This window comes from Symphalangus syndactylus, chromosome 19 (assembly GCF_028878055.3).
Source record: "Symphalangus syndactylus isolate Jambi chromosome 19, NHGRI_mSymSyn1-v2.1_pri, whole genome shotgun sequence".
Lineage (NCBI taxonomy): Eukaryota > Metazoa > Chordata > Mammalia > Primates > Hylobatidae > Symphalangus > Symphalangus syndactylus.
Genome location: NC_072434.2, coordinates 61,169,769 through 61,181,955, shown reverse-complemented (window position 1 = coordinate 61,181,955; position 12,187 = coordinate 61,169,769). Strand labels below are relative to the sequence as shown.

General features: G+C 37.5%; 1 protein-coding gene and 1 long non-coding RNA gene across 3 annotated transcripts in view; one reads left to right on the top strand and one right to left on the bottom strand.

Annotated features, from left to right (window-relative positions):
- USH2A (usherin) overlaps positions 1–12,187 on the top strand; it is an 801,829-nt gene that overhangs the window by 331,707 nt on the left and 457,935 nt on the right. The window contains exons 23-25 of the mRNA XM_055233796.2: positions 7,186–7,312; positions 9,501–9,602; positions 11,431–11,610. Of these exons, the coding sequence (XP_055089771.1) occupies positions 7,186–7,312; positions 9,501–9,602; positions 11,431–11,610 (409 nt within the window). The remainder of the gene's footprint in view (positions 1–7,185; positions 7,313–9,500; positions 9,603–11,430; positions 11,611–12,187) is intronic.
- The window catches only part of LOC129458148 (uncharacterized), a 66,699-nt gene that overhangs the window by 42,841 nt on the left and 11,671 nt on the right, over positions 1–12,187 (bottom strand). The window lies entirely within an intron of this gene.

Sequence of the window (12,187 nt, the reverse complement as noted above, 5' to 3'; positions counted from 1 at the left end):
TGTTATTGGTCTATTCAGAGATTCAACTTCTTCCTGGTTTAGTCTTGGAAGGGTGTATTTGTCGAGGAATTTATCCATTTCTTCTAGATTTTCTAGTTTATTTGCATAGAGGTGTTTGTAGTATTCTCTGATGGTAGATTGTATTTCTGTGGGATCGGTGGTGATATCCCCTTTTTCGTTTTTTATTGCATCTATTTGTTTCTTCTCTCTTTTCTTCTTTATTAGTCTTGCTAGCGGTCCATCAATTTTGTTGATCTTTTCAAAAAACCAGCTCCTGGATTCATTAATTTTTTGAAGGGTTTGTTGTGTCTCTATTTCCTTCAGTTCTGCTCTGATTTTAGTTATTTCTAGCCTTCTGCTAGCTTTTGAATGTGTTTGCTCTTGCTTTTCTAGTTCTTTTAATTGTGATGTTAGGGTGTCAATTTTGGATCTTTCCTGCTTTCTCTTGTGGGCATTTAGTGCTATAAATTTCCCTCTACACACTGCTTTGAACGTGTCCCAGAGATTCTGGTATGTTGTGTCTTTGTTCTCATTGGTTTCAAAGAACATCTTTATTTCTGCCTTCATTTCATTATGTACCCAATAGTCATTCAGGAGCAGGTTGTTCAGTTTCCATGTAGTTGAGCGGTTTTGAGTGAGTTTCTTAATCCTGAGTTCTAGTTTGATTGCACTGTGGTCTGAGAGACAGTTTGTTATAATTTCTGTTCTTTTACATTTGCTGAGGAGAGCTTTACTTCCAACTATGTGGTCAATTTTGGAATAGGTGTGGTGTGGTGCTGAAAAAAATGTATATTCTGTTGACTTGGGGTGGAGAGTTCTGTAGATGTCTATTAGGTCCACTTTATGTAGAGCTGAGTTCAATTCCTGGATATCCTTGTTAACTTTCTGTCTCGTTGATCTGTCTAATGCTGACAGTGGGGTGTTAAAATCTCCCATTATTATTGTATGGGAGTTTAAGTCCCTTTGTAGGTCACTGAGGACTTGTTTTATGAATCTGGGTGCTCCTGTGTTGGGTGCATATATATTTAGGATAGTTAGCTCTTCTTGTTGAATTGATCCCTTTACCATTATGTAATGGCCTTCTTTGTCTCTTTTGATCTTTGTTGGTTTAAAGTCTATTTTATCAGAGACTAGGATTGCAACCCCTGCCTTTTTTTGTTTTCCAGTTGCTTGATAGATCTTCCTCCACCCCTTTATTTTGAGTCTATGCGTGTCTCTGCATGTGAGATGGGTTTCCTGAATACAGCACACTGATGGGTCCTGACTCCTTATCCAGTTTGCCAGTCTGTGTCTTTTGATTGGAGCATTTAGCCCATTTACATTTAACGTTAATATTGTTATGTGTGAATCTGATCCTGTCATTATGATGTTAGTTGGTTATTTTGCTCATTAGATGCTATAGTTTCTTCCTAGCCTCGATGGTCTTTACAGTTTGGCATGTTTTTGCAGTGGCTGGTACCGGTTGTTCCTTTCCATGTTTAGTGCTTCCTTCAGGAGCTCTTTTAGGGCAGGCCTGGTGGTGACAAAATCACTCAGCGTTTGCTTGTCTGTAAAGTATTTTATTTCTCCTTCACTTATGAAGCTTAGTTTGGCGGGATAGGAAATTCTGGGTTGAAAATTCTTTTCTTTAAGAATGTTGAATATTGGCCCCCACTCTCTTCTGGCTTGTAGAGTTTCTGCTGAGAGATCAGCTGTTAGTCTGATGGGCTTCCCTTTGTGGGTAACCTGACCTTTCTCTCTGGCTGCCCTTAACATTTTTTCCTTCATTTCAACTTTGGTGAATCTGACAATTATGTGTCTTGGAGTTGCCCTTCTCGAGGAGTATCTTTGTGGCGTTCTCTGTATTTCCTGAATCTGAATGCTGGCCTGCCTTGCTAGATTGGGGAAGTTCTCCTGGATAATACCTTGCAGAGTGTTTTCCAACTTGGTTCCATTCTCCCCATCATTTTCAGGTACACCAATCAGACGTAGGTTTGGTCTTTTCACATAGTCCCAAATTTCTTGGAGGCTTTGTTCATTTCTTTTTATTCTTTTTTCTCTAAACTTTCCTTCTCTCTTCATTTCATTCATTTCATCTTCCATCAGCGATACCCTTTCTTCCAGTTGATCGCATCTGCTACTGAGGCTTCTGCAATCTTCGCGTAGTTCTCGAAACTTGGCTTTCAGCTCCATCAGCTCCTTTAAGCCCTTCTCTCCATTGGTTATTCTAGTTATCCAGTCTTCTAAGTTTTTTTCAAAGTTTTTAACTTTTTTGCTATTGTTTTGAATTTCCTCTCGTAGCTCAGAGTAGTTTGATCGTCTGAAGCCTTCTTCTCTCAACTCATCAAAGTCATCCTCCATCCAGCTTTGTTCCGTTGCTTGTGAGGAACTGCGTTCCTTTGGAGGAGGAGAGGTGCTCTGTTTTTTAGAGTTTCCAGTTTTTTTGGTCTGTTTTTTCCCCATCTTTGCAGTTTTATCTACTTTTTCTCTTTGATGATGGTGATGTACAGATGGGTTTTTGGTGTGGATGTCCTTTCTGTTTGTTAGTTTTCCTTCTACCAGATAGGACCCTCAGCTGCAGGTCTGTTGGAGTTTACTAGAGGTCCACTCCAGACTCTGTTTGGCTGGGTGTCAGCAGCGGTGGCTGCAGAACAGCGGATTTTCGTGAGACCACAAATTCAGCTGTCTGATAGTTCTTCTGAAAGTTTTGTCTCAGAGGAGTACCCGGTTGAGTGAGGTGTCAGTCTGTCCCTACTGGAGGGTGCCTCCCAGTTAGGCTGCTCAGGGGTGAGGGACCCACTTTAGGAGGCAGTCTGTCCGTTCTCAGATCTACAGCTGCGTGCTGGGAGAACCACTACTCTCTTCAAAGCTGTCAGTCAGACAGGGACATTTAAGTCTGTGGAGGTTCTTGCTGGGTTTTTGTTTGTCTGTGCCCTGCCCCCAGAGGTGGAGCCTACAGAGGCAGGCAGGCCTCCTTGAGCTGTGGTGGGCTCCACCCAGTTCGAGCTTCCTGGCTGCTTTGTTTACCTAAGCAAGCCTGGGCAATGGCGGGCGCCCCTCCCCCAGCCTCGCTGCCGCCTTGCAGCTTGATCTCAGACTGCTGTGCTAGCAATCAGCGAGACTCCGTGGGCTTAGGACCCTCTGAGCCAGGTGCGGGACACAATCTCCTAGTGTGCCGTTTTCCAGGCCCGTTGGAAAAGCGCAGTATTAGGATGGGACTGACCCGATATTCCAGGTGCCGTCTGTTTCCCCTTTCTTTGACTAGGAAAGGGAACTCCCTGATCCCTTGCGCTTCCCGAGTGAGGCAATGCCTCGCCCAGCTTCGGCTCGCGCACAGTGCGCTTCACCGACTGTCCTGCACCCACTGTTAGGCACTCCCTAGTGAGATGAAACCGGTACCTCAAGCAGAAATGCAGAAATCACCAGTCTTCTGTGTCGCTGGGGCTGGGAGCTGGAGACCGGAGCTGTTCCTATTCCGCCATCTTGGCTCGTGACAATTATTTTTTAAAATACAAGATATGGGTTGAGCAGGATGGCCTTAGGGTCTAGCTGAGAAAATGTAATCAGATGCATTACACTAAGTGCTGATGGGTCATGATGCTATCTATATATGAAACAAGGAGCTCATGCTAGTGAGGACTGTGTCCTTCCTTACTTCCAATGAATTTATACTCTAAACAGGTACTAAACATATTTTATAAATTTATATTGAAAGCCCCACTCATTTTTAGACAAAGAAGTGTTAAAACTGAGGGATGGTGAAAATTTTGAATACTCTTATTTGCTCTCTTTTTCCAAAGTAATATCAATGCAGCTTCTTGTATGAAGTTAGAGCTACCTTGGGTTTAAAAAAGTATAGAAGTGTATTTCATATGCCTTCTATTGGCATTACATTTATTTATATTTTAAATACTTTGGGTACCACTTTAAACCAGTTTTTCTCCTTTAATCTTTAAATGAGGACGAGATTATCTAGTGGATACTTTTGATACTCATCACACAAGTAATTATGTACTTAGTGTGTCTTTCTTATCAGACTGTATGATCCAGTGAGGGCAAAGTCTATGAATCTTTTGCCCACAGATACTTCCTCAGGACTTAGAACAGTCTTTGGAACATAGTAGATGCTCAGTAAATAAATGACCATTGACATATTACCTGGCTGACTGACTCAATAACTGTAGGTAAGATACTACTACTCATAACTGAAGAAAATTATCTATTTTTCTGGGTTAAAACGTCTAGCTTTGTAATGATTACATAAAGATTTATTTGTTTTTGTTTTATTTTCAAAAGATTAGAGAAAAAGTCTTGCTCTTTTGCCCAGGTTGGTCTTGAACTCCTGGCCTCGAGCAATCCTCTCACCTTGGCTTCTCAAAGTGCTAGGATTACAGACATGAGCCACCATGCCCAGCCTTGTTCAAATTTGTCTGTTTTTCAGATAACTTGACTTTTGTCAGGAAAAAATAAGATGGTTATTTTAAAATTGTTTTTACTGAATTCATTCAAAATAGCCAAATTTTGAATTATGAAGAGAATTTCAAGGAATTTTGAAGTAATTATCTAGCACATATTTATAAAATAACTTGAAGTCATCGTGTACTTTGCTCTTTTGGAAGTATCTTAATAAAATCGAGTAATAAATTCCTTACATAACAATGTAATACAATATAGAGGCTATAGATGTAAAAAATGTATTTGGTTTGTCATCCAACTATCCAAAGGATTCTATTGAATAAATGTTTAGGGAAAAGGAGATTCTTCATAGTACATAACATTGGAAATGTGTTTGTATATTACAAACTGGACACTTGCCATTGTTAAAAGATACAATAAAGAAAAGTTAACTACAACTTTTAATTACAGTATTTATATCTCCAACAATTTTCTATTTATTGTTATCTCCAACAATTTTCTATAATTTTCCCATTCTTCACATAATTAAATTCAATTTTGAATATACTTGATCAGATAATATTTTAGTGACCAGTAGTGATCTATGTTTATCCCTTAAATATTCTATGTTCAGTGACATTAACAGGAAATTCACATCATATTCTGGGCTTACTTGGAAGGAAGCTGTAAAAATGAAAGCTTTAAAACAATTCAGAATAGCATCTATTGAATGTGTCTGATATGTTCCAAATAGAAAGAACAACATGCATAATATGACACCAGAAGTCATCACAGAATTGTTCTTTTAACATTGGTGAGGGGAAGTAATCTTAAAATAATCTTCAAAAAATGATATTCTAAATTGCTGTAAGTATAAAGTGAGTTTGGCATGCTGAGGCTGTAGGTAATGTACTTGAATTTGTCTCCAATAAATGTGATTTCTGATGTAGTGAACTATTAATGCTTCAGATTGTTGCCAAACAAAATATGAAGAACCACTTACTCAGACACCTGATCTTTAGAATGCAGCATCGTTTGTAACAATTTTAACGCTAACTAAGTACACTTTGATGAGACAGCATTTAATAAAATGCTCATTAATTTCATCATTAGCAAGGGTATGCTAAGAAGTAAGCCAGTTTCTTATGTCACGCCCAATTAGCATCCCATGCTAGTAATCCCATTAGTATTGTTGAATTCACTAATGGAAAAACTAATGGGCATGCTACCAGGGCACATTAATTGGGCACGACTCCAGTTCTGGTTTTAATTATTAAACTACAATAATGAAATGTGTGTTTGTAAAATATTAAAATGTTGAAATAGGGTTGAAGAAAATAAAAGAGTGTGTTGACAAAACAGATATAGGGAAAGTCAACCTACAAAAATACAAAGACTAGAACTTGCCAGATGGTCATGTTTCTAGCTGATGGAGTTGTCTGTAAAAGTTGGGATATTGTCCATGTGAGAGACAACCCACTCATACTCATGGGAAATTAAAAGCTTTTTTTTTTTTACTTTGGTAACATGAAATTCTGTATGTCATACATGTTGTCAAGCTCTTTATGAGGGCCGACAGGAGCCAATTAAATGTGTAGAGTGGACATATTATATCACTGAAGCCATTTCAGAGAAAGATAAACAGAAATCATATTAAAAATGGTACGATTAACATTGTATGTTTTTCAATATACATCTTCAACTACATTACATCAAATAATTATCTATTTTCTCTTTTTGAAAAAAAACAGCATAGCAAAATTATTAGAGTTTGGTGAAATTTTTGGTAATTAAATGTTTTGGTAATATTTTACCCAATCTTATTTTTAAATTTTTAAATATTTTATTAGAATGAGCTTTATTCTTGTTAAGCAAATCAACTTTATTAAGAAGAAAATTCATTCCCATTTAGAAGTTTTAGAGTAATTTCTCTTTTATTTTTCTTTAATAGTAGTACTAGTAGCTGTTGGTGACAAAGTTGGGATATCTTTCACTTAGTCTTATTCACTTAACACTGAAAATGTTACTGTAGGTAACCAAGGCTACTATAACATACTGGAAAAGTGTTTACTTTTCTCGAAAGTAGTGAGATGGCAGGTGTCTCTTCTATTTCTTTTTCTCAGTTTTTTTTTTATTCTTACTTCCTATTTCCTAAACTCTGTTCTTAATATCTGCCATTTCCTATGCCTTATCACTTAGGAACACATTTTTAACTATTATATGATTACCTTAGCCAGAACTATAATTATTGGATTTTGACTACAAAGCATTGTGTATTACATTTAATTCCACCATTATGTTTAATGTATCACAACTGGCTAGTTTTTAAGGTGAATGTCATTCCCATTTGTTATTGATAGTTTTGTGAAGATAGGAGTGACTTGTCTGACATCTCTCTATCTTCAGAACTCATTTTGAGTGGTATTTTATTGGTTTTAAATTCTTCTCTTCTCTTTCATATTTATGCCATGAAACTTAAAGTCTAAAATTTTAGAATAGAAAATTCTTTACCCTTCTGATGAATAGCTATATTCACCAGAAAATGCAAGTGGCTTTGTAAGAAATTCTTACTGTAAAGATGAGACCTTTACAGATCTGTACACTGTGGTGCACAGGGAAGTATTAATACATCACAGGAAAGCCAGAATGATGCTAGACATCAGCTTTAATTTTGAGTTCTGTTTGAAATGTATGCATGCTTGTATCAGGATCATAATTTTGAAACTTGTAAATTGGTTTATAACAAATATGTGTGTGTTTATGTGTAGATATGCATGTATAAACATTTATTTATTCATTCATTCCCTTAAGGGGTCACCAGTGGAAGTAACTACAGCTAATGATCATGGCAAACAATATAGTGATGGAAAATGGCATGAAATAATTGCTATTAGGCATCAGGCTTTTGGCCAAATCACTCTGGATGGGATATATACAGGTAAGTACTTTTTGATATGTATAAATAGCCCTGTTGGTATGTTGGTCTTGTCATACTTTTCTGTTGTTTATATTCCTACATTCTTATTTCACCATCATTTCTACTCAACTCCATCTGTATTGCTGTTGAATTTGCCTTTGGGATGCCCCTAAAAGGATGAAGTCTGGCAACCAGTTTTTCATCCATGAAGGTCTTCGGTAAAGAAAAAAATAAGAATGAAGTCACCTATGTCTTTTACAGTTCTCTACAATTAGCGTGGACCTTTAGTTATGTTCTCTAATGTTACTTTTGACTTCCAAAAAGCAAATACAGTAGAGGAAAGCAGTTTTTGTCTGCACTTGGAGATGAGGAAACCAAGGCTGAGAAAAAAGTAAATATTTTTTCCTAACTTACACAGTTGAGAGGAAGCATTCTTGGGACACACATCCTGTTTTTTCACATTTAAGTTTAGTTTTTGCTCCAGCCTACCCTATCTGCCACATTTATGTAATTTATAACATGGTCACTATACCTGTATAATGATGCAGGCTTTTATTAAATTATTCAGGAAATATATAATTTTAATCAGTTCCAGGTATTGTTCTAGGCACTCTGGATACAAGGAGCAAAGAGAATACTGTAAAACTTACATTTTGCGGGAGGAATGGGGCAGCAAAATACAGAGTAAATAAATTTAAACAAATATCAAGTGGTGATAAATTCTGAGAATGAAAAAGCCAGATGAGAGGGAAAGGTGCGTGTGTGTGTGTGTGTGTGTGTGTGTTAAGAAAGGTCTCTCTGATGAGGTGACATTTGAGCAGAGACCTGAAGGGACAAAGGGACAAACCATGTAAATATCCAGGAAGAGGATGCTTTGGGTTGAGAGGACAGCAAGTATCAGGGCCCTGAGGTGAGAGCACACTACATGTGGCATGTCAAGGACCAACAAGAAGGCCAGTGTGGGAAAGAGGGTGTGAAAGGGCTAATGACATGACATAAGGTCACAGAAGCCATTAGGGATCAGATTATATGGGACCTTGTGGGCTTTTACTCTGAAACAAGGAAACTGTTGAAGGATTTTGAGGGAAGAATGCCATTATATGACTGCTTTCTTTAAAAGGGTCACACTAGCTGCTCTGTTGAGAATAAATTTTAAGGGGAATGAGGGTGAATGCATGGAGATCAGTTAATAGGCTTCTGCAATTACTCTGTAATAATTCAGACAAGAAATCATGGAGACCTGAACCAGGGTGATAATTGAAGATATAATAAGAAGTATTCAGATTCTGGTTATATTGTGAATGTCAAATTAACAGGATTTGGTGATGAGATTGAGGCAGAATAGGGGTTGGTAAACTATCACCATGGGCTAAATCTAGCTCATGCCTGTTTTTATAAAGTTTTATTGGAGCACAACTACACCAATTCACTGATGTATTATCTACAGCTGCTTGAATCTGAATAGTCTACAAAGACACTATCTGGCCTTTGACAGAGTTTACTGGCCCTTAATGTCGAGCAAGCCTGTCAGGTTTGGGTCTCAGGCAACTGGAAGAATGTAGCTGCCAAAACCAGGGAGTGCATGACTGTGGGAGAAGCAGGTTTGGAGAGACACGTTCAAAGTTCAGTTGTGAAGATGTTAAGGCTGAGATTTCTGAGACACCCATGGGGAGATATCAGGCAGGCTGCTCAAGAAACAAGTCTGAGTTCTGAAGTTGGAACTTCCAGCAAAGGATAGTATTGAAAGCCAAGGGAACAGATGTAAGTAGGGCTAATTGGAGTGGAGTGGGCTCTGGAAAAACAAACACAAATAACTTTGCCTCCTCTCTCAAAGAAGGTGGGCATTAGAAATATGAACAGGGATTTCCATTGTAATGCCACACAGTCAGAGACCCAGGTTCCCCTGGCCTTTGGCCCTGGTAGTTCGTACTGGAACCCAGCCCACTATGCATCCCTCTAGAGTACTTAGGGGGTCCCTATGGGTAGAGAAAGGAAGAGGCCTGAGAGGCAGGCGGTCTGGATCATTCCAACATCATGATGCTGGGATGTTGAGGAAGAGCCATTGAAGAAAAGTAACGAACAGGCAATGAGGAGAGAGGAGAACCAAGAGAGTGGTATCCCGAAGGCTGGTGAAGGATTTTGTTATTTGCTGAGCTAGAAAAAATAGAGTATCCTGGTGAAGGTATATTTCTCATCTCCTCTTCTCTAGGTTCCTCTGCCATCCTAAATGGTAGTACTGTTATTGGTGATAACACAGGAGTATTTCTGGGAGGGCTGCCGCGAAGTTATACCATCCTCAGGAAGGATCCTGGTGAGTTTAGTAAGGTATATTATATGTTGTCATCCAAACTTAGAATAGAACCCATTTACATTATTTTAAAGTAAGCACAAGTATTACGTTCTACCTCATGCTATATTTTGTATATTAATGTGCCAAAAATTTCCTTTAGGTCTCTCTCTTTTTTTATAAAGGAACCATATATATTCCATATGACTTGTATTTATATTGTTAGTACTCAATTCTTGATATATAAAAGGAATTCATTAAAACTTTTGCTGAAATGAATTATAATAATTTCAGTCAAAGGTATGTTATTTTAGGACCCATGCATAGTTTTTTCTAAGATTTTAAATTGAATGTGAAACAACACAGAAATGGAAAACTACAAACTTGATGTATACGCTATATAGGGTGAAGAACATTCCCTGAATACTATGTGATACGCACTAAACCAATCCCTAGATATTCATAGATGAATAAAATGTGGTCTTTATCACAATAGAGGTCACAGGCGTATAAACAGACAATTCCAACCTAATGCCATAAGTGCTATAATTGAGCTATAGACAAAATGATTCTCTTATTTTTAGAACAAGAGCACAAGAACGTATTCTAAAATGAAACTAATTAAAACGAACATGAATGGAATTAACCTTAGGTAGGAAAAAAAATTACCCTTCAAACGCAATGCTAATAATTCTAGGATTGTTTCCCAAGTCCTCATTAAGAATCACAGGGTGCCTCCCAAGTCTCTCCCAGGAAGTTAAAATATAACTACATAAATATTACAAATAAGCTAGAACCCAGATAAGTATAATTTGTTCATGGGTTGCAGTCTTCAGGGAATCATGATGAAGATCAAAAGGAATAGAAAATGTTCATCAAATTTAGAAGGATATAATTGAATCCTCAAGGCTGATTATAGTTACCTCCTCAGAAATGTCTCTAGATTAGAGAGGGTTTTCATTCAACTACTTGAGATTGATAGAGAAGTCCCTCTAAAACACACACACACACACACACACAGCCTTTGTTTTTTGCCCTTCTGGGAAATAGTATTTTCAGGTACTAGAAGGAGAGAATACCCTGATACTAAGTACCCTTCCTGTAGAAGACACATCTCCATTATGAATAAACAATTTTACTTTGTCTATGTAAATTGGCCTTATAAAACTCTCATAAACTCAAAGCTGAAAACTAAGCTTTGCCCCCATAGGAAAGGACTTGGCTGTGTGAAATTCGACCTCAGTGCACCTTCTCCTCCTCTTGATTTTTTTCTTGCTTTTTCTCTAATTCTCTCATTTGCACATTTTCTCTCTCAACCTTCTGTTATCACCCTATTCACTGTATTTATAAACCCCACATCTACCTGGTCTGGAGAGTTCCACATTCAAGGTCAACACTATATACATTTCCAAAAAATGAAACCAAATTATTGATTTACTTCAGTAACAGACTGGTTCATAGATGAGGAATCTAAACTATAAACTATATATTAAATAGAAACACTCCCTTCCAATCTAACTTTTAAAGTTATAGTACTTTATTTTTGAGGCTAGTGGCAGATGAATTTTCTGTGTTAGTTGAAAAGGCAATATTCTTGCTACTGCAAAACCAAGGTTTCTGCATAAACATCTGTTTCTGCAGATATGATGGGTTTGAACCAGTGCTAAATATTATAATTGCTATCATTTACTGTAGCTGATGGTGTGGTGTTTACATGAATCATTAAGAGGCTTGCAGTAAATAGGTAGTGAGAGCTAGTGCCTATTTCTTTGATTTTAGTGGCACATAAAATTAATTGCTTGAAAATAATCTTCCAAAATACATATTTCTTGATATCTATAAACTCCTGCAGAGATAATCCAAAAGGGTTTTGTGGGCTGTCTCAAGGATGTACATTTTATGAAGAATTACAATCCATCAGCTATTTGGGAACCTCTGGATTGGCAGAGTTCTGAAGAACAAATCAACGTGTATAACAGCTGGGAGGGATGCCCCGCTTCATTAAATGAGGGAGCTCAGTTCCTAGGAGCAGGTAATGCTCTAAAAAAGACATGAGTGTTCACTTAAAATCTATGTTCTATCCTTTGTATAATTTAATCTCTCCTGTTTGATTAACTTGACCTTATATGAACCTAGTATCAGAGAAATAGTTATTCCAATGGTGCACACAAATATATTCTTGACATCTGAATATGCAATATAAATTTTAAGACTCATAAGTATACATCCATATATAATATCTCTGGTAGCCCATGCAGTTCTTGATTTACATATGTTAGCATCACCAATGTCCATTTGCAAGTCAGTTGTTTGGAAACTAGAATGCAGTTAGAGATGTGTACTTGGAATGCACTCAGAAAGATGTTTCAAAGAGTTTTGTTTACTAGGTTAATCCACAAATATCTATTTATCTCATTATATAAAAGAACAATGTTCTCAGTTAATTCTTGGCTAGGTAATGGGTTAAGTAGGCCATTGAGAGAGAGCTGGAGACTAGAACCACCATCCCTGCCATTGCTCAAAAGGCTACAATGAAAGAGGAGGTGTAAGTGTCTGTAGCTTACCCGTGACACGCACACTGAGTCTCTGCCTGATCAGAGCAGAGACTT